The following is a 22,927-nucleotide window of genomic DNA, read 5'->3' as shown; positions in this document are numbered from 1 at the left end:
GGTGCATTTTTGCGGTGATCACGTGTGGACCCGCCCCGCCTCGCCGCCTCCAATAAAGCAAAGCAAAAGTCACCGTTCTTCTTCCTTCATGCAGCCAAACCCACAGCGAGGCAGGCGCAGAGGAGCAGCGGCGGGGACGTAAAACGAAACCACAGAAGCCTGTGTGCGTGAAGGCGGCGCACAAAGATGATTAATTAGTAAAATAAAGCCGTCGGTAACCGGACGCCGCAGCTGATCCGGGCTCTGGGCTCAGCGGAGGACACCGGCGCGTGTGGAGGTTGTTTTTAGAGAAGGCCAGGTAAGTTAGACCCTCCTTTTGCAGGGAAGCACGCGTCTCTGCTCGATCACGGCGCAGCTGTGCGTCAGCATTTTCGGTTTGAATCATGAAGCTGATAGCCAATGTGTGCGTGCGTGTGTGTATCTCTGGGGGACTTTAGTCCGTGACAGACGAGCTCACAAACTCAGCTCAGTTTGGCATCCATAATTTACAAGCCGCAGTCAGGCTGTGGGAAGATCCGCGACACGCAGCTTTCTGCTGAGCATCAGGGAGACTCCTGCAGGCTTCACGCCTGCTGCCCGGAGACCCCTGATGTGACCGAGCCACCATTACTAGATAATCTAAATACTGCCGAGTGATTGGATCAGTTTGAGACAGCGTGCAAAGTGCAGGCAGTAACAATGCGTGGTGATATCTTGCTGCATTATCACTGGAGAACAGATAACACATCAGACGGCCTCATTTAACTCTCTGATGGATTAGTTTGCCTTTTTTCCTAAACGGCGTTATTGTTTTTATCATGCAAATCCAAATGTCATCATGTTTGTCTTCATGGCAGTGCAGAGGAAAATTTTGTGGGAGACGCAATCAAGCCTAATCATGCACGCCTTGAAGCCTTGTTCGTCAGCGTCAGGATAGTTTTTGTTCTCTGTAATAATTTGCCACACTGCTCGGGTTGCCAGTAACCGCACTAGTAAGGCAGCGCATTGAGTGGACGTGCAGGAGTTTTAGGAGCAGGTCGGTCACATCGGATGCACACACTTTATGATTTAGTGAATTAACGCCCCTGTTTCCGCCCCCTCCTCGATGTCCCTCTTCAGTTTTAATAGGCTGCAGCGCCAGTGAGGCCGCTCTGTGCGCACTGGAAGTCCAGAATTCAATTGGTGGAACCAGGAGGGGAGCCCCGGCCTTTTCCACTGCGGGAGGAGCAGAGTTGGAGGAAACCGAGAGGGCGAGAGAGAGAGAGAGGCGCCGCTGCCAAGACAGCAGCAGCAGCAGCAGCAGCAGCAGCCTGCACAGTTTAGAGAGAAAACGGCACTGCCTCCTCTGCTGCACGGCATGAGGGACTTCACCCAAACTGCGCACTGACTCTGCAGGATGCACCGCTGCAGCTGCGTAGTTTGTTAAAGACAGACAGACACAAGCCTGTTCCGGACCAGTGCAGGAATTTGACGGAGGAATTAAGCCTAACCGGTCGCTGACCACAGCTGCGACATTTGGATTCCCCACTGAGCGTTTATCATTCCTGCCCTCCGGAGAGCCCTGCGCTGTGGCCTTGTAGCGGACATGGGAAATGTAAACAGTAGTCGGGCTGGATTTTAAACTACGCACACGTCCCACGTCCTCCCCCCGCCCCCTCCTCCTTCTCCTCCCGGGGCGTCCGAGATGGAGATGGAGACGAGGGTCGAGCCGGAGCAGGAGGGAGAGGCAGAGCCGGCCATGCACAGCGTCCACGGAACCAACCGGATCAGACCGTCCTCCTACCGGGCCCTGCGCAGCGCCGTGTCCAGCCTGGCCCGCCTAGATGACTTCACCTGCGAAAAGATCGGCGCGGGGTTCTTCTCCGAGGTGTTCAAGGTGAGAGGAAGTGTGTGTGTGTGTGTGTGTGTGTGTCCTCGAAAGGACAGTGATGCTCAGTGATGCTCGTCTTGTCTTTAAGTTACGCACAGCTTGTTTGGTGTCTTGTTGAGGATAGACTGTAGAATTAATGTGCACATCCTCCAGGTCTCCATGGAAACACAGTCAAACATGTCATGTATGTGTTTGTTTATTTAAGATGATCAGACAGAGTGTGACCTGAGCTAAACTTCTCTCTACAGCTCAGTGAGTTGTTGACTTCCTGTTAACTCACTTGACTCAAACTGATTCCTCACCATTTCTGAAACGAGTAGTATCTATGGCAACCAGCGCATCATAAACCAAACATCAAGAAGAAAAGCTGCATAATGCTGAATAAATGAATAATTTTTTTTTAAGGATGTAAATGTACACTTCACTGTCCCGTCTTCTCGTCCCGTCCTCTCCACACGTGTTTGCAGTGACCCACATGTTGTGTAAGGCGGACACAGTGTGTTTTTGGTGTGTAAGTGGATATGGTCAGGACAGGTAGATCTGGCACACGTGCAGGTAACCCTACGCTCCCCTCTCTGTTGGGGACCAGCAGCCTTCATCCCTTTGTCACTCTGCTGTTTCACTTGCACAGAGACTAATTCCTCATTAATGATGAGTTGAGCTGATTTCATTTAATTTAATTTATTAAAATGAATTTATAGGCACTGAGAGATGCAGAAAGCTGAAGCTTCACAGGTTTTATCTTGAGCATTATAGGGCTTGAATAATTCTCAGTATTCATTCATGCAGTAGTGTTTAAAATCTGAATTGGGAAAGATGTAAACCAGCTTGTTTTTTTTTTAAGAGATTCCTGGTAACCTGCTGAATATGGAGCTCACAGCTGGTTTTCTACAAGACTTTAACAAGATCCAGGACTGTGACATGATGAATGAATTTCTCTCTGGACATTAAATATCAGGCGCTGCACTCTGCGAGCGATGACTTAAGCCAGGTTTGATGACTGATTAACTTTCTTCTTGGATGCTGGTTGCTGGTTGGTGGTTAAACTATACAAGCTCAAAGTGGCGTCATAGATAGATCTTTGCTCATTGGTTTAGTTGTGCGGTGTTGTGATTTGTAATATCTTTCAGATTTTGTTTTAAACTGAGGATAATAAGAATAAAACCTTTGTATTCTTAAAAAATAAAAAAGGTTCAGTACAAATGTCATTTTTTGTTTAGCAAGGCAGGATCACAGTGAACACCACTCTGACTCTGATGGTGCGATTAGTCCACATAAGTTGATTATAGAATAGATCTAGAGCAGTAGAGCAGTCATGAAAATGATTAATAGTTGCAGCCCGGGTCGGGTAATTTATTTCACATTCTCCGCTTGTGCTCATATGCAAGTAGCCACATGTGCACATATGTATTTTTATGAGGGAAATTTAGAGAGATTTATCTCCGTTATGCAGAGTGTAATCAGATAATTCTCATATCACTCATGCGTCAAACAAAGGTGTCAGTCTGTTCTGCAGAGTTCAAGGTCTCATGTCGTCTCTTTAAAAGTCGGTGAATAAATACTTGTTATATTTTAAAGTCCGTTTTATTCAACACAAAAGTTTAGTCTAGTTTTTTTTTTTTTTTTTTCCCTCAGTCGTCCGAGTTGGTGATGTAGTAATCAGTCATGTAAGGAGTTGGAGAGTGGAAGTGAGCATTACACTTCACTTTCAACAATAAGACCTGAAAATTAAACAAACTTAAGAGGTATAAGTGCCTACGATAACGCCCTGTTACTAAGAAGAGATTATTAGGAGCTCCTTAATACGGGTGTAGGAGCAGTGCCAAGGCTTAAAAGTGGTGTGTGTGTGTGTGTGTGTGTATATAAATAAATGTGTATATATATATATTTCTTTCTGCTTCCTCTTTCCAGGCATTTGTTTGATCTTTGGATCTGAAACTGAATGAGTGATGTGGGTATAAGGGCACCTGTCACTGCTGCTAGATGACGATCTTTGTTTAACATTTCAGCACATTTTTGATGATTAGTCTTTCAAAATTGATGCAGCTGAATTTTCTGTTGATCAGGATGTCTTGCTGTGTTTTTGATGTCTCTAACATGCAGCATTGTTTTGTAATCACATATGGGATAGGCCAACAGTTTGGTATGACAAGTAAACAGAAATGTACAATAAACTGCAAAGGTTAAATGAAACTGAAGCAGTGATTCATACTTCCGTATCCATCTTTAAGGGGAGATGAGGTGAAATATTTAGCGCCGTGGAAAATACAGGATTGTGACATTTCATAAATTGGAAGTTAAAAACTCTTAGATGTGCTTTCTGAACATTCCAGTCTTAAAAATGCAAGGCCAAGTGGAACCTGAGCTCATTAAATGGGACTTTTTGTGCTGTGACTTTTTTTTTTTAAGCCTCTTCAGGCCTCTCAGCCTTCAGAAGCCACTCCCCTCTCTTTGCCCTTTGAATGGCCAATGAGCATGCAAATGTGACCATGTTTACTGCTGGCTTGTCAAGTTGGGCACTTAGATGTGGATCACCTCGCCCTTTGATAACGCCATATAAATGCAAAATTGTTACTGCAGCTATCAGTCACATTTTAAAAAGTTTGCTGACAGGGCTGACTGGATGAGCGTTGGTGTGTCCTGCTTTATGTCAGAGGAACAGGCCTCACTGTTCTGCTGCAGAACCTCTCTCAGGTTTTTTGTTTTATTAAACTTAGCAGGCACTAAAATGTATATGTTGCACATCTTGGGCTTTGAGATGGATGTCCTGTGCTCGGCTACAAAGGCTCTGGCCTCCCGCCATGAGTGTGTGTGTGCGCTGTTGTTGAGCTTCAGTCCTCAGTGCAGATCAATGGAGGCTCGCGGCAGGCAGACAGGCAGACAGGCAGCCATTCACCTCTCCAGTGTGCAATTGTGCAACCCGAAAAAATATAAAAGAGCAAGACAAAAAAGAGGGAGAAAGGAAGGGAGCACACGTGTCAAGACAAATCCTTCAGGTGCTGGTTTTCATCTTCCTCTAATATTCTTCAAAGGAAAGTTCCTGGTGTGTATGTGTGTGTGCATGTGTGTGCGTGTGTGTGCGTGTGTGTGCATGCGCGTGCGCTAAGCTTCGGCCTTGTGCAAGACTCCTGCTTTTGTTGTGTGTTTTTTCTTTTTTTTCCATCAGCCTCAAACTCAACCTGAAAACCTGAAGGCTCAAAGGCAATAAAACCCCTCAATCACAAATAAATTGCACCATCACTCAACGGTTCAGTTAACTTCAGGAAGTCATTATTTATTTATTCTGTCTGTTTCCCAGGGCTGCAGGGTTTTTTCAACAAACAAGATGGTTCGATTTCTAATTGGATTACTGCGTTAGTGCGTAATTTTCCAGCTGTTTCTGTTCTGATAATAGATGGTGTATTTGCTAATGCGTATAACACCTGCTGTCTAAGAACCTGGAAACGCAGAACTGGCCTCTTATCGGATTTGGTTCTCATTTGGCCCTTCTCCAGAATTTACATGAGACATGAAAATCTCACGACGTTGTTTTCAAAGCTTGCAGAGCGTCCCAGTCGACTGAAAGGCAACTCTAGTGCTTAATTTTTTGCAGAAGTCTTGTCTGTTAGAGTAAGATCGATTATTTAAAATTTAATCAGTGTTAGTGTTTTGGATATTTTCTAATCTCTTCAGTTTCAAAAACACTGTTCATCACTTTGGTGCTCGGTCTGAAGCTGCAAACCAAAGATAACATATTCCACCTGCCAGCACCTCTGAAACTCAATAATTTACACATTACATTTAATCTGTGCAAAAACCAAAGTGTAAAAACTGCATCCTGTGGTTTTTACAGTGGGTTTTGTGTGGTTTTTTTTTCTTAATATCCTTAGACAGAACCGTGTGTTCACTGTCTTGTTTTTAATTCAACAAACAACCCTGTTAGTAAAATGAGAGCTTTTAATATCTTTACAAATTTATGATTTAGTCTGAAAGCATCTCTCTACCTTCACAAACCCAGACACTTTGTTCTTTTCTTCTAACCACACACACCACAGGTTGAGTTCTGTCTTGCAGCTTCACCTGACTCATCGTTCTTTTGTTAACATTGGCAGATGAAATCATTTCAGCACTGATTTGATTGTTTGCAACATTTAAGGCTGAAATTTCTTTATAACAAAACAAGTCGTCTTGGAAATGATCACACCAGCTGTGATTAGACCGATTAGAGTGTAGAGGTGGAGGAGTGGGGGGGGGTCATTTTATGCTCACACATGTGATAGGATGATAAGCTGAAAGAGAGTAATTAGATAAAGGAGGATTTTAAACAGACAGGAGTCTCCAGAGGACAAATACTGTCAACACAATGTGCACAGTTAATGTGTGTATATTGTTGTGTGTGTGTGTGTGTGTGTGTGTGTGTGTCAGCTGCTTGTGACAGAGCGGTAATGTGAAGGAAATGGGTTGCCAAACACTGCTGTGGTGCCACTGTGTGTGTGTGTGCATACAGTGTGCATACGTCTGTGTTGTGTATATCTAGTTTTCATCTGCTGTCCACAACAGCGGCTCGGCAAGAACTTGGTGTTATCGACTTTTTGACTTTGAGTGTAATCGTACTGTGATGATAGTCTATTAGTGATTTAAGTCGTTTACAAGGTACAAAAATATTTACAGATTCTTGCTACTTAAATGTGATTTAATGCTTTTCTGTTTGATATAATAATAACCTGAATATTTCTTTGGGCAGCAGGGTTGCCCCAAAAAGCAATTGGAACACAAAATATCACATAGAATTAACAAATGATTAATTGGAAAAGTAATAATAATAAAAATAAGCATTGGTTGCAGCCCTAGCCTTCTTCCTCTGGTTTCCGTGGTGTTATTGAATACATGATTTTTCTGAAGAAAAGAAAAGAGTTTTCTGTGCCATGTTATCAGTTTTGGGTTCGGCTCAGCTGTGACTCATCTTGAAAATGTGTTTAAGAGAGAGTAGGAGATACTGACTGTAGGACTCTCCCGTCAGGACGTGTTGAGATGTGACCAGTTCTTAATAAGTCCTGGCTGCTGGAAGTGTTTCCTCTCTGCAAAGACAATAAAGGAGGGAAAAAAAGAGTTTAATATACACACAAACTACGATGCATCATCGGCTGTCACTTTGGTGATTGTGATCAGTTTCAGTGTTCAGGATTAGGAGTCTGTGGGTGTGTGTGTGTGTTGCTTTTGGATGGTGGTGTTGGTATGGGGAGAGCCAGTGCAGACTTGAACATCAATGGCTTAGTGCAGCACTTTTCCCTCATTATTCTTCTCCTCCTTGCTCCAGTCAGGGCCTGCTCCCTTGCCACTCACTGCACAAGTATTCAGCTCCGTTTACGTTCCGCACAGCCACACAAACACGAAAGCGCTGAGCCTGTCATGTGCCTGTCTTCACTTGAACCACCGTGTTAGTTGCTTAAAATATTTCAGCTGGACCTGGGATTACAATGGAGAAGTGTTGGGCAACAGTTGCACAATTATCTGTTTTCAGATCCCTCCTCCTCCTCCTCTGCTCCATCACGGTTACCAGTATTTTTTTTTATAAACTTATCTCAGCAGACAGTGTATGTGTTTACATCAGTGCACAATGAGTGTTTCCTCTCGTCCACATGTTGGCGGTGCAGTAGTGTTTAGCTAGACCGTGAGGAAAGCCGCTCCCTTGTAATAAGGTAAACAACTAGCTCAGTGTTTGCGTGTGTGCATCCAGCCAGTATCAAAAAAAAAAAAAAGGTTAAATGTTTTTGTGGCGGAGCAGAGCTCAGTTGTTGTCATCACTGTCCCGTCATGCTTTCGAAGAGTCAGTTCACCGAAACAAGGCGGATACTCGTTTATCTCGAGTGTTATCAAGGCCACACAGTGGATTTCTTTCACACAGGTTTTTGGATATCGTTCACTGAAATCTCTGCCTCCACCCTGATACAGTGGAAATAAATGGGACTAAATTAGTGGTGCTCACTGTGATCAGAGGTGGCATTTAAAACATTCAGCAGCAACGTCTGTTTCCAGAATCTGTGTCATTCTGCATAACCAGTCCACAGGACACGCCGCAGAATTCACAAGATTTGTGTCTGACTTTTAGTCCAGAATGAGTCAAAATCCAAAACACTGGATTCTATATTTCCCATAATGCAATACTGCCCTGTAACTGGGATTTCTGCTTCCGAAGCACTCATCACAACACGGTTAAATGATTCCTTTAAAATTCTTAATTTAGAAAAAGCAGAACATTCGGAGCCCAGATTGGCTGTTTGTCAGGTGCAGAGGCTGGGACTGCTGTGGCACTGAAAACAGAGTCAGTGGCCTTCTGATTGCAATTTTATGACACTGACAGCGAAACTGTATTTAATGTGGATTGGCCGTGTGACGCTCGATAGCCAATCTGCTTAAAAAGGTCAGCAACGACACTGATGCATCAGTGGCAGCAGCACACAGCTGTGTTCCCCGTGAAGAGGAAACCAATCTTCATGTGTAGATTCAGTGCAGAGCCCCTTTAAATCAAAACTATCCGCATGATTAGACACCACTTCCAGTTTTTTTTTTTAATAATTTGGGTGAACAGGCCCTTTAACCTGCAAAAGTCTCATCTTACTCTTTTTTCCCACACTTTTAAAAACAAAAACAGAGCAGTCTGTTAGTGAGCAGCTGGCCAGTTATCATAAACATGTATTTCCACATGCATGAACTCGAGTGACCCCTCCTATTTAGACCTGTGTAAGTGGAAGAGGGATGGGGAGGGTGGGGTGTAGACCTGGACCTGGACCTCCTGGATCAGGTTGTGTTTCTGAGCCCGGCTCGACCGCACAGAGAGGGACCTCCCTGCTCACCCACTGATGGACCCGGCTTGGCTGGGCGCCTCGTCTCAGTCGCCTGCACACATGCGTTCTCACTCTGACACTCTCACACACTTCTTGTGCTTCTTCGCGCCATAACTGGGAGCTGAGCCTCAGGCGATGGTTTAAGCCCTGAGTTGTTTTGTATAGAATCGAGATAATTACTTCTCCTAACACACATACACACAGACTGAGTGTAGTTCACCCCCTCGGGGACTTTACACACACTCACTTCACACTTCAGCATAAAGCTCACGTGTGAAATTGGTTGAGGCTTTCCTGTTTTTGTCTTAAAGTGATGGCTCAAAATGCTGAGTCGGAGACAAATGATGCTTTAGTCCAGTTATATATTTAATGATGGTGATTTTACCTTTTTGAGGGGTAAATGCTGTTTGGCTGTTAGGTACTTTCTTGTGTAAAAACCCCAACCAACATTTAGGTCTCATTATATTGCTTTGCAGAGTCTCCCAACGGTGTTTTGGGGTATTTCCACCAATAATCCCCGCGGTTTATTTGGGGACCCCGGTGTGGTTTATTTGAAAGTTGGTTTAGATTTATGAAAGTGTTCATTCAGCTGGTGAAATGATAACAATGGCCCCTGCTGGTGGGAAGTTGTGAAATAACCGTGAAATCCACAAGAGGAAAAGGAGCTAACCCAGTGTCCAGAGGCAAAGTCATTCTGGTGTGTGTGTGTGTGTGTGTGTATATGTCTGTGTGTGTTTGTTGTAGTCTGTTGTGTGGTCACACTCAACCACACTCCACCTCCGTAACACTGCAGCAGCATGTAATTTGTTCCGCACATAGTTTTCTCTTTTCGCTGAAAGTGAGCATTGCCACGACATGGTGAAAGTATGTGGACACCTGAAAAGTGTTTGTCCGCATACTTTTGGCCATGTTAGTACAAATAATCACAAACATGGACTGAACATCTGGCCAAACGGGGCTGTGGTTAACATTTTTAGCACCAAGTCATGTCTTCAATACCGTTTGCCTGATTTTTAGGCAACAAATGTAAACAAATACAATAAATATAAAATAAATCCCATTAAATAATCATAAAACATCATAGTTTCAGTTTGTTTCAAATATTAGACATTTACATCTCTCCATTTCATCCTTAACCTGTTAAGTTATTTTTGCTTGCACCGTCTTCATATATTCTGTGTAAAGAAGCTTTAACTATCTTAAAATCCCATATATTTTGAAGCTATAACACGTCCCTCTTGCCCTTTGTGTGCATCCTCCATCTGCAGTTTCAGACAAATGCTTCTCTCTTTGTCTCGCTGTGCATCAGTCTGCCTCATCGGGCCGCCGGCTAATGACAGACATGGCTGCGCAGAGTGAGAGGCGGAGGGACGCCAGTGACCTTTCCTCTGCTGACAGCAGTACTTTACAAGGCCGAGTATGTTTGAAGGAGAGCTTCAGGGAGTGTCTGAGCGTGTGCATGTGAGATGAAGTCTGGCATAGGTGTGTGTTTGCTGCGTGTGTGTTTGTGTGTGTAATTGCTCCATATTGTGAGGTAATCTTTATGTAGGCGTGGACACTGGCATTCCAGTGGCGAGTCGGTGGAGATGACCAGTAAAGTGTTTGGCATGAAGAAGCGTGAGGGTGAAAAAAAAAAAAAAAACACCATATCCCTCTCGTGGTGGCTTTGCAGAGTTAAGCCTCTTAGATGGCAAAAACACACCCCACACACACAGACACACACACACACACACACACACCTAAAATAAGAAAACATTGCCCAAGTTGTACTTGAGCCTCGTGTTGAGTCAGACTGACCCGTAAGAGGTTGTTTGTTTGGAAGCTGAAAAACAGTCGGGACAAAACAGTCGGGCTGAGCAGCTTTGCATTTCTAACCAAGGCTGCATCATCAGCAGTTGGCTTATGTTTGCATTGTAACCTGCCTGTGTGAGTCAACGAATGTGTGTGTGTGTGTGTTTTCACATAAACGAGAAGGCAGATGTGTGCAGAGAAAAGGCAGACAAGTGTGATGTAAATCCACAGCCCCTCAGTCCTGTTTGCCAGATAAATCTGTGCTAATGGAAGCAGGAGGAGGCTCAGTGCGTATAAAGAAACCTCCTAATCAGCCACTGAGCTCCGTCCAGCAGCTACACCACTCTGCCTCATCCTCTGAGCGCTGGAAATATATAAAGAGCAGCAGAGATTAGTCCGCCACTCCCTCCACGCTCCTGCTGAGTGTTTAAATTTCTGCTTGAACTTGCAGCTCCGCAAGAGGAAGCAACTACTGTACGCGGTTACATGTGTGTCAGTGTGCGATTCTCATGTGTGCATCCACGCATGTGTTGTAGAGCACTTTGCCAAAGGCTAAAGTCCTCAAGTGACTCCGTGAAGACAGGATTTAGTGCGGCAGAGATTGACTCTCATTGACTGGCTGTTAAGATGAAGAGAACGGCCTCCGTCTCTTGTGTGTGTGTGTGTATGTGTGTGTTAATAGCATTACTTGCTGCACTCTAGTCTGGTCTCTAATAGGCTTTGTGGTTTTTCCATCACCACTCAGATCCACAGCTCAGCTGAGATCCAGAGTGGTGTCACACTGACTTCAGCTCAGCACTTGTAACTTCAAACTTTTGCCTCTTGTACCCCCCCACCCCTCCCACCCCACCCCCTGTGATGTTTGTGATCATAGCTGTGAAACAGGCCTACAATTCCACTTATATATGTCATATTTAGAGTTAAAGAAATGACAGGTTTGGCCCTTTAAACATATTGGATCACAGAAATGTACTAATGCAGAAGAAAAGCATTAAAGAAACCAGAAAATAAAATTAAACGACAGACGTTTCTATTCAATGCCACATGTGGACACAGAGAGAGTAACACTGCTGGTGTGCATTTCTTTGGAAGTCCTGGCAGGGAAATATGCACTAACACGTAGCCTGAAGGGAAGCACGTCTCGCCTCCATGGTTACCATACCAGACGGAGACGCCGCCATAGCAGCGGGCTGGGAGAGAGAAGCAGCCAAAACAAATGAAGGAACTCAGCTGACCTGCTAATGTTTGATGGCCAGTTTCCAAAAGTAATAAGTTGAGCTCAGCGCTAATATTACTCAGCACTATGTGGTGTTTTTTTTTTTATTTATTTTTATTTTTTACTTCAGATAGTGTTAACTCATGTGATTTAATGTATGTTCAATAAATTATCATCATAAATACTGTGCCTCGGGCCTGTTCAGGTCAGCGATACATCTGTTACATGCGCTTACATGAACTGTGAAGAGTTTAAAAAATTGTTTTCCATCAACTTTTATGTTTATTTGAAAAGTGGAACAAGCACTAATTGCTTCAGAGAGTTTGTTGGGCCAGATTATGTTTTTAAAAAGTTGTTAAACTGCATCATTTCCCCTGCTTTCTTATTTCTACACAAACAACGTTGCACTTGCAGTTTTGAAATCTTTTCATTTCATTTTTCTTCTTGGTTTTTTTTTTTTTTTTTTCCATTCAGGTGCAGCATCGTGTGTCAGGCCAGGTGATGGCCCTGAAGATGAACATCCTGGCCAGTAACAGAGCCAACATGCTCAGGGAGGTCCAGCTCATGAACAGACTATCGCACCCTAACATACTCAGGTAACTGAAACCTGTGACTCCCATATTTCTGTTAACATGAGCTGGATTTCATTTAATCCAAAAGGAAATTTCCTCTTCTTTTTGTTGTTCTCTTCTCATTTCTTTGTTTGATTCTCAAAGTTTCTTTCTTATTCCTTTGACGGATCTGTTTCATCTGGTCCTTGTGACTTCTTTATACAATATCTTTGTGTGTGTGTATAGAAATTGTTGTTATCCTTTTGTCATCAACGTGGTGTGTTTGTCTGCTCGGCCATCAGGTTTATAGGAGTGTGTGTCCATGAGGGGCAACTTCACGCTCTCACAGAGGTAAGACGCTAATTACCCTGCTGATGTGTAGATGAGTATAATGGTGTTGTGCTGATATTAGACAAAAAAAGCAAAAAAAAAAAATTACCAGTTGCTCTTCTTCTTGAGCTGTCACAGGGATATACTCGTGACCATTGTTTCTTAAAGGTTAATTGGTGGTTAGATCTCAGGTCGTAAGCTTGTTTTGGCTTCTACTTTTTGGCGGCCTGACCGGCGAGGCCCCAGCTGACATTTCACCTGTTGAGCAGTGAAAAGGAAAAAGATCAGGAGATAAGAGACAGGGATTTGTCATCCTGACGCCTGTACTCGCAGTGTTTGTAAAGCTTTTCATGGTGTTGTATTGAACCAACAGGTCAGCAGGTTCCACAGACAAAGTGAATAAAAAATTAGTGATTTTTAAAATGATGATTATGAATGAATTAAAGCTTATTGAGAAGGTTAGTTGATAGACATTAGATCCGCACTTATGCTCCACAAATGTGGGGCTGCAGCTTATGAATATTTTCAGTACTGATTATGCTTTAGTCAAGGCCTCCTGGTTGCCTTGTGGTTAAGATGTAACCATCTAACCGCAACATCCCCGGTTCTTTTCCAGATGGCGACCTTTCGTTATGCCTCATGCTTCTCTCAACGTGCTTCCTGTTTCTATCTGTACTGTTACTATGCAAAACAATAAAATATTTTAAAAAAAATGGCCATCACAGTTTCCAAAGTCACCTCTTCAAGTTGCTTGTTTTCTCTAAGCTACAGTCCAAAACCCAAAGAAATTCAATTTACAGTGATGGGAAACAGAGACAAGCAGCAAATCCTCACGTGTGAGGAGCTGCACAGCAACAGATATGTACTTAGGTCCCAGATAGGCCTGAGCAATATTGTACAAATCATGGTAATAATCACCCAGTCTTAGTCCCAGTTTCCCCAACTAATATTGGAGGCAGCTCTCATATTAATTTAAGCAGCTTAAAAACGGGATCCGCACACTTAGCATCACTAATGAAGCTCTTGTGTTGCTGTTTATCCTGATGATCCAGTACATCAACGGTGGAAACCTGGAGCAGCTGTTGGGCAGCGACGTGTACCTGTCGTGGAGCGTACGGCTCAGCCTGGCTCTGGACATCGCCCGGGGACTGCAGTACCTGCACAGCAAGGGCATCTTCCACAGGGACCTCACCTCCAAGGTGACGACAAACACACATGCGTCAGTGCCCACGTACAGTACACACACATCACTGAACGGCAGTGCACACTGATGCACCACAGGGACACTGCTCCTAAGGTAGCGATACATATGTATTACATGCACTAATGCACACTAACCTACAGTCACTTAACATGTAGATGCTCAAACACAGATAACCTGACACATTAAAGGTGGTAAAACTAGATTTTAACCTGGGTCTCTACAAGATAAATAAAGTAATAATGCAGGTTTTGCCTTAAGGCCTTTATCTCTTCAGTTTGTATTGTGATGGAGTCGTGTATACAGTGTTACCAGACAAATTTGCAACTGATTAAATTATGACAAACTATTTGCCTGATATTGAACTGGGAGTTTTCAGGGCCCCTGAGGTTTCCGGGGACCCAGGACCGTTGCATGCTTTGCCCTGTTGGTAGTCTAGCCTTGCACAAATCAACATCAGTGTGTCCACATAACTGGACCCAGCAGTTCAAAACAGGAAAAACGAAAAAATCTAGATGCTTGTATTCAAATCAAGCAGTAAGTCTACAAAGGAAGTGTAAGGAAGTGTTGACAGGCTGGAAACTGTTTGTCACTATAAAATCAGATCTGAGTAGAGATTATGGTCATAAGAGGCTGACATTGTGCAATAATCCCTTCGTAGTTTAAAAACACAGAAATGAACCGTTTCTGTTCATTTCTGCTGAGATATTGTTTGTTTGGAAACATCAGCAGTTCTCAGCCACTGTTAAAACCCTTTTACAGCAAATAAAAAGCTCCGCACAATAAGGCCTTACATCACTGTCGAAATACTCTGTAATAAAGTGATCTGTGTGACCTCTGACCCTCTGTGCAGAACTGCCTGGTGCGATGGGAGGGGAGCGTGTGCTCGGCCGTGGTGGGAGACTTTGGCCTGGCGGAGAAAATCCCAGATTACAGGTCGGTTCATAACAGTCCATTCATCAAAACCTCTATCAACACTCTGTGATTAGATAAGTCGTGCTCCATAAATTACATTCCTCCACTTCTCTCTTTGTCTTTATTTATCCTTTATGTCATATCTCTCTGAGCAAAGTGTTTTTACACAAGCCTCCCTCAGCTTGGAGTCATGTCCATGAGACGCGATCAGGTTTTTTTTTCCCCAGAGTATGCAGGCACATGTTGTGGTTAATCCCCCCTCTCCCACACCACTCTCTCTCTCCATGGAACCATTATTATTAATATTGTCAAGCTTTGTTTCGAGGGGGAGGAGGTCGGAAAGACAGCAGCTTGACTCACAGAAGTGGTGTCAATATTTAATCTGACCGGCCATGACGTTCCACAGTCTCTCTGCTTCTTCCTCTGTGTTTGCAGCTGTGCGTTTAATGTGCACTGACATTTATGTGGCATATTTTATCCCCCTCCATCAATTCACTGCTGGCCTGTGCTGACTGTAAATGACCAGCAAAGTTACAGCTGTCTTCTGATGTGTTTTGTTTTTTTTTCTTATTTTTATTTTCTTCAGCTGGTTTTCCAGTGACATCATGTCTCTCATAGTGTTGGATGACCAAATTCTTGACTTAGCTAAACATAGTAATACCACAGTGGGGAAAATATTCCATTGCAAAGAAGGAAAAAGTCCTGAATTCAAAATTTTATTCAAGCAAAAGTGTAAGCAGTAAAACATTCAACTATACTCAGACAAAAAAAACATGTCCACTCTCTTATCTAAGTGTTAATGTATCTAACTGAATTGTTGGAAATGTGATTATTTGGCTTCAAAGTTAGAGGAGCAGGGGGATACGATTCTGACAGCTTTGTGTGAAGTTCTGTTTTTGACCCTTTGGACAGGACCAGGCTGGCTGCTTCCCCCTGCTTCCAGTCTGTACCAAAGAAAAACACAAAATAAGTGTATCTGCCAAAATGCAAAGCTGTCTCATAATTTCTCTAAGATGGAAAGTAGATCACATGAATTGTAATTAAGGACATAACTTCAGCACAAATGTACTGTTTTTCTTTCTTTTTTTTGCCCAGTGTATCGAGCTACAGCTTGACCCCACTTCTCTTCGAAGTCCATATAAGTCCATGACTCAAATTAGACTGTTTGTCTTCTTTATTCCTCCATAAACAAATCAGCCGTCAGGCAGTGGATTGAAAACGATGTAGAGCATCAGCTGAACTGTTGGGAGTGGGACGTCGAGGCTGACCTCAGACAAACACAGCAGCCAGTGTGTCAAGAGTCCTGCCCACACGTACACACACACAGTCGACACACACTCATGTGCCATTAGCTCTTCATGCTCCTCTCCTCGCTCTGTCTGCAGTCATTTAGCAAACGTATGACTCTTGCTGAGACCAGACAGCTGCCACTGTAACCTGGCCTGCCCTTTTCTGTGTGTGTGTGCTCTGTTTCCTCTGGCTCTGTTTGTGCCCGGCCACCTTTTGTGTTTACACGAGTGTGCGTCATCGTCGGAGGGAGGCTGGGTGGGTGGGAGGAGGGACGCAGCTTGTAACCTCGGTGGTTTTTACTTTTTTTTACTAAACTTTGCTCCACAAAATTTCTGCTTTAAAAAAAAAAAAAAAAAGCAAAACTTCAAGATCCGTCTGATGAGACAAGAAATAGATAAAGCTGATATTTTTCCATGTGAGGCTGCGGCTTCCACCTGACCAAATGTCTGTGTCTGTGTCATTATTGCATTCCTGCATCTATCAAACATGAAGCCTCTGTTTGCTCCAGCTTCTGTTTCAAAAGCAGCTGGTGAATTGTGGTTCCGTCATTTTCAAGGACATGTTTGCTTTTTATTTTAGTCAAACACTGGCAAAGCGCTTCCAGAGAATGGATGATGTTGACAGCCCTTCTTGAATGTGTGTGTGTGCGTGTGTCTGTTTGTGTTGGAGTCCTACCACTGTGCTTGTGGCATGGAAGGAAAGAGGGAAAGAGGGAAGGAGGGAAGGAGAGGAGACGAAGGAGGTTTAGGAAAAGCACTCCAAATAAGGTCAAACTATTCCAGTCCTCCTCCTCCTTTTGCTCTCTCTGCCTTACTGGATCTCTCCTGGCCCTCGTATAAGAAGTCGCTCTTGCCCTCTACGCTTCCATAGAGTTGTTTTCTGTAGCAGTTTTCCCTCTGCTGCTTTCTGTCCTCCTGATTCTGTCTGTCCACTTCTCCAAATGTTGTTTACACTGAGAGCCATGACCGTCTCTGCGTCTCATTTCTCCCTCTGCCATCACTTCCCTGCCTGTATTTTTTTTTTTTTTTTGCAGTATCATAGCCCACAGTAGCAGATGGAAATAGCACAGAGAGGAAGTATCTGCCAGCAGGCTTAGTGTACGTGTGTTTGTGTGTGTGTGTGTGTGTGTGTGTGTGTGTGTGTGTGTGTGTGTGTGTGTGTGTGTGTGTGTGTGTGTGTGTGTGTATGCAGGCATGTGTGCAAGCACGTTGTCCTTGCACATTCTTGTTCCTTCCTTTTTATTCTGCTTAAATTTCACAACGATATCTCCACATAACTGAAAAACACTGTGGTTTCTACAAAGGAAGTGCACACAAACACAAACATAGACACATTTGCACAAAGCCGCGTTTCACCCCATAAAACCCCTCTTCATTTGGTTCTGCATTAATGAAATGGAGTGTGATGCCTGCTTGCTCAGCTGTTCTTGTCTGACCTCTTGTTTATCTCTGGTTATCGTCAGTCTCTTACGAACCGCAGAGATCCTGAAAGGAAAATAAAGGAAAATAATTTTTATTGTTTCTCATGTATCACTGCTGGGTGAAGCCTGGAAACAATCTCTCATTATTTCATCCTGCTACACAGGCCTGCATATTACTTTTCATTGTTGATCATTCTGTTGATTATTTTCTCAGCAGTCTGTTCTCTGTCACATAAGATGAAGAAAAGCAGCAAATGCTCTCATTTCAGAAGCTGAAAAAAAATGGTTTCAGTTGTAACAAGAAACTAACTTGTGTTACAGCAGATGGGCATCAAGCAAGTTTCTAATGTAAAATATATAAACTAAATTAAATTAATTCTGAAGAAGACATTTTTCTATCAGGTGGGTTCAGACTAACCTAAAGCATTATGACAGTTTTCTCCACTCAGGCCTTTGAAGATTAGTTAATTTAAATTAATTTTGTGCTGTTAAATAATAAAAATGTATGTATTTTTTGGTTAATTAGTAATTTTTTAGTCAATCAAATCTCAAAACAGTGAAAGTGGCCGTCAAAAAGTTCTGAAACCACAAGGGCACATTTGTTAAAAAAAAACAAAATATATTTGATTTGAATTTAATATAAAATAGCAATGAAAAAGCACCTGGAACCAGAGAGTATTTGCAGTTTTTGCCTGATTAAATATAAACAATTAATCGATTGTTATGATTTTCTGTTGATCGACTAGTGCAAAGCAATATCCTGAATATTTTGTAGTTCAAGATTCCCAAAACTTCATATACAAAGATCCTTTTAAACTTTGGTCTTCCTTCTCTTGTGCAGTGAGGAAGAAGACCAGGAGCCTCTGGCTGTTGTCGGCTCCCCCTACTGGATGGCCCCAGAGGTGCTCCGAGGAGAGGTGTATAATGAGAAGGTACTGACGGATCATTTTCTTCATTACACTCCAGCTGCCGATTGTTGCAAAAGTTCAAGGTCCACAGTGGGTGTGATGAAAGCTGGCCAAATAAACCAAGGAACCAGGCAGTGAAATAAAGCAATAAATATTTAATAAATCAGTTATTATGTCAAAGTCAAACAGGAATGTAGTTACATAAGAGGTGTACTTTCTGGCCTAGGTCGCTAGTGTTTTCTGTATAGCTTGGTGGAAATTTTGATTGCCTGTTAGAGTTGCATTTAAGTGATGATTATAATGTTTCTTTACTTTTATTCAGCCTGTCAGAGCTTCACCAAACTACCAATAAGAATAAACCAGTTCCAGAACGTAGTCTGAAAAATCTAAAAATAATACAAGGCCACATAACTTGCATATTCAGACCTTCATATCTATAATAAAATTTCTAGACTACAAGTGAAGTGTATGCAGTTGTAGCCTGAGATAAAGACTAAATTGACCTTTTCTTGCATTACTTTCCAAGATTTTTTAGACAAACTTGAATGACCAGTAAACAGAAATTAACCAGTAATTCCAGTTTTATGTGAACGTTCATACATGGTGCCTTCCTGTTTCATGTAACCTCATCTTTACTTTTTTTTTTTTTGCGTATCCCTTGTTTATCGACTCGTCTTCCCCTCTCTGCAGGTGGATGTGTTTGCGTATGGGATCATCCTGTGTGAGATTATTGCGAGGATACAGGCCGACCCTGACATCCTGCCACGCACTGAGGTACGGATGACGACGTTCCCTCCGCTCCCTTATCATCACATACTCAACATCTCATTTCATTGAGCGCCTCCTGTGTGACCTGTGGAAAATAATGTTTATAATAAAAGCATTATTGATAAGATGCAAATCCTCTTCTAGAACAATTACTGTATAAATTTCTTCCAGTATTTCAAAAGTGTCTCCAGCACACCACTGTTGTGAAAGCATAAGTGTCAAAATGACTTGTGACTTTAAGCAACAGTTGCACCATGTCAGATATTACTTTGAAAAATTTTAGATATCGCATTTTGTAAGTTTAACAGCTGATTGTCATCTTGGACAAACAGGAAGCTGACTTTCTTATCTCGGTCAGAAGATTGCATCTCCCAAAAATGATACTGCTGAAGGGCTGAGAATAAGTGACTGAGTGCATGTCATGCTTTGTGATCTGTGATCTGAGACATGACAATTCACACAGTCACATGTTGCGCGTGTGTGGTCGCAGCAGCTTCTAATTTGTGCTGTGTGATCTCTGCAGTGCACAGACAAAATATGGAAACTGCTCATGGCAGCAAAAAAAAAACTGCAAACGGTTGTGAAACAGACCAAAAAATAACCCCAAATTTTTGCCTTGTTTTTGTGGAATATCAAAACTTGCCAAAGTTTGGCAAGTTTTATTCTTACTGCAATAATTTCATATGAAATAATAAATTACACACTGAATATAAGCAGTGGATCGTATAGCTTTAGGACACAGCATTAGGGTTAAATTCTCATTGAAGGCCTTTTGAAGTTTTCATAAAAGCGTTTCTCCCTCTTGTGGCCGTTCAGTAGTACAGCCTTGCTCAGCTCAGCATCAAACAGAAGATGGTGTAAAGGGTTTTTTTTCATGCTATGCAATTTTTGAAGGGCTCTTAAAAACACTTTTCATAATAAAAACACTTTCTAAACATCTATTGAATCAGGTCAAAAGACATTTTTGTGTTTTCCTATAGGACTTTGGTCTGGATGTGGAGGCCTTTCAGCAGATGGTGGGAGACTGTCCTCCAGACTTCCTGGAACTGGCCATCGCCTGCTGTAATGTAAGAAACTCAGCTGACTGTCCCTCATGTATGATTTATTCCCTCCTTGTCTTCTCTCTTCATTCTGCTGCAGGCTCACTTTTTCCTTTTAGCCTGTTGTTGGGGATTTACACAATAGTCTGAAGAACTTCAGATGCAGGTTTAGGGATATTTTAACCCCTTTCAGACTTGTACTGTACTTGTGCATATGTTGGTTTCTTTTTGAATAAACCCCAGAGTCATTTTTCTGCAAAAGTCAAGTCGACCCTCTGTGTAAATGGGACTTAACAAATCAGGAAATGCAGCGAATGAGCTCATTTTAGGTTCTGAACAGTCTGTAAAGTGTTGAATCTTTCTCTCCTGTCAGATGAATGCAAAGCTCCGTCCGTCCTTTTCCCAAATCGTAGCAGAGCTGGAGAGGAGACAGGCTGAGAGGAAACAGAAGGAGGAGGCAGCACTCAAACGTGAGTCATCTGCAGGCACCTGACAGTAAACTGATGTTTGTGTCTGAAAATTGCCGCTGTTCACCCTGGTTTATTTGTTCCTTTTAAAGCCGTTTCTCCAGCTATTGGCCCTCTGCGACGGCGATCCCTCTGCCTCCCATCGGATCCTCGCCTTTCCCGCAGCAAATCGGACATGCTCCACCCCCCAGACACCCCGCCCAGTGCTATCCTGGCACCTCCCGCTCGGGTCAACCCCTTCTCTCAGAGGGAGGACCTCAAAGGCGGCAAGATCAAGCTGTTTGACACTCCCAGCAAGTCGGTCATCTCCTTGACCTTCACCCTGCCCCCTCCACCAGACTGTGACGACCCCTCTGCATCTGAGACTGACGCCGTCGATGTGCCCAGGAGGCACAGACGCTGCCACTCGCTGCCTTGCACGCCTCCTCCTCACCTCACGTCTGCGCCGAACACTGTCCTCACCGAAGAGGAGTCACCGTCTGAGATAAACGGTGAGACAAACGGAGAAAGCGAGGAAGACACACTGTTAGGAGGAGAAAAGGAGAGGCAGGGGAGTGGGACTCACCTGGCAGGTGATTCAGGTCTTCCACTGTCCCTTGAGCCCTTGTCACTGGACCTCCTGGACCAGGAAGGGGAGGAGGAGCCCATGGACTGCACCAGCTCTCCGGACACACAGGACAGCACATCATCTCCTTACTCCAAACCCTCCTCTCCTCCCTCACACTCCTCCACTCCGCTCCAACCCTCCACCGCTCCCCTTTCTAACGGCTGGGGGTCTGCCATCTCAAACGGGCCTCCGTGCTTGCCTCCCCTCTCTAATTTGGACAACAACAATGTGGTCGTTAGTCGACCGCTGGGATGGAGCACCCCCACCACCAATCCTGCCACCACGACCAACAACAACGGTTACCGCTCCCCCACCGGCGACCCTGCCGGCTCATCCCCGTTCGGCTCCAGTAGCGGTCACTCTCTGGACCAGGAGGAGGTGATCTCTTGTCCTGGCTGCTGCCTCGCCGGTCTCCGCTTCCCCTCTGTTTGTCTCAGAACTCCACCACGCAGAAACCCCTACAAGAACCTGAACGGGGAGCACGCAGCCTCACGTGGGCTGCTTTGTCCGGGACCCAAGGTCCTGCCGCCCTCCCCTACCCTCACGTCCACCACCACCAGCCTGGAGCCAGGACTCGCCTTGCCGGGGGCGCAGACATAAACTCTGACTTCTGAACACCAAATACGCGCAAGCAAAGACACGTGTGGAAACTCTGCACCAAAATCTCTTCCCTGGAATTTAAGTGGGTCTTCTTAAAATTTGCACAGATTTTAACACAGCAATACCCTGCGTATTTTCCAGACACACTCTTTGGTGCAGAGAGGTTCTGAGAGTCCAGATTGGTTTCCTAAAACACACTCCAGCGCTTAGAAACTGGCTCCATTTTCTCCATGAAAGCTGTGGGTCAAGGAGCCGGCGTCTTTTTGTTTTTTTGTTTTTGTTTTTCTGTGTGTCGCCCTCTGCTGGGCTGAGGGAACCACACAACGTGAGATGTCAGCTGTGCCTGCATAGATGTGACTGATGATGATCGGCAGCATCCAGAACTGATCAGCATGTAAACACTCCAGTTTTGGGGCCCAGCCGGTTCGATCCTGTATATTTGCAGATGTAAAGATTCTTATGACTGATGATGATGATGCTGATGCTGAATTGAGGAATGTTAAGCTTAGTATTATTACTGTTGCAATGGTTTTTTGATGTTTGGTGCTGTTTCTCAATGAACAGGCAATTTTGCTTTAATGTCTTTAATTATCAAGAGGTGTATAGTGCACTGCTGAGGTCTGTGTCTGTATCATGGAGATGTGTGAGTGTGTGTGATGGTTCAGTGTGAGCTACTGGATGTGTGTGTGTGAGAGAGAGAGAGGAAGGGTAAAACAGTGTGTGCTGTACACCATTCTTATGACTATTTTTGTTGCTGTATGATCTCTTATTGGCCCTTCTGGTTGCCTGGTTAAGCACTTCAGCTGTATTACTGTTGTTAATAAGGAAGCTATTGATATCATTATTACTTTTGGGAATGAATGGTCAAAGACCTGCTTAAGAGATGTACAGATTCTTATTATTTAAAGATGGCATTGAATAAAAAGATAGAATGCAGTTATGTTCTCCTGATGTGTATCTTCTTCTTTCTTCTTCTTTTTTTTTTTTTTTGTTCATGTTAGTCGGGCCCCCATGTTGTTCCAGACTGAAATATCCCAACAAATACTGAACATTCAAATTGAACTTGCTCCTTTGACACTATGAGCTCTTTTATAAAATAAATGTCTCTCTCTGTATTTTCCAGTGTGGTGAAGGTTTAAGTTCCTGATAG

General features: G+C 43.6%; 1 protein-coding gene across 1 annotated transcript; it reads left to right on the top strand.

Moving 5' to 3' along the window:
• Nucleotides 1-99: 99 nt before the first annotated feature.
• On the top strand, nucleotides 100-22,731 carry tesk1b (testis associated actin remodelling kinase 1b). Its single transcript, XM_041031237.1, has 11 exons — nucleotides 100-298; nucleotides 1,099-1,855; nucleotides 12,155-12,276; nucleotides 12,534-12,582; nucleotides 13,614-13,760; nucleotides 14,616-14,698; nucleotides 18,229-18,319; nucleotides 18,986-19,069; nucleotides 20,044-20,130; nucleotides 20,477-20,573; nucleotides 20,663-22,731. The coding sequence occupies exons 2-11, from the start codon at nucleotides 1,664-1,666 to the stop codon at nucleotides 21,775-21,777; spliced, it is 2,067 nt and encodes a 688-aa protein (XP_040887171.1). The 5' UTR covers nucleotides 100-298; nucleotides 1,099-1,663; the 3' UTR covers nucleotides 21,778-22,731.
• The last annotated feature ends 196 nt before the right edge of the window (nucleotides 22,732-22,927 follow it).

This window comes from Toxotes jaculatrix, chromosome 23 (genome assembly GCF_017976425.1).
Source record: "Toxotes jaculatrix isolate fToxJac2 chromosome 23, fToxJac2.pri, whole genome shotgun sequence".
Classification (NCBI taxonomy): Eukaryota; Metazoa; Chordata; class Actinopteri; family Toxotidae; genus Toxotes; species Toxotes jaculatrix.
The sequence above is the reverse complement of the archived record's forward strand: the minus strand, read 5'-3'. Positions and strand labels throughout refer to the sequence as shown.

Coding starts and splice junctions, on each gene's coding strand:
- tesk1b (XM_041031237.1), top strand. CDS start 1,664: ATGGAGATGGAGACGAGGGTCGAGCCGGAGCAGGAGGGAGAGGCAGAG. Junction 14,699..18,228: donor GAGAAAATCCCAGATTACAG/GTCGGTTCATAA, acceptor TCTCTTGTGCAG/TGAGGAAGAAGACCAGGAGC. Junction 20,574..20,662: donor GGAGGAGGCAGCACTCAAAC/GTGAGTCATCTG, acceptor TTCCTTTTAAAG/CCGTTTCTCCAGCTATTGGC.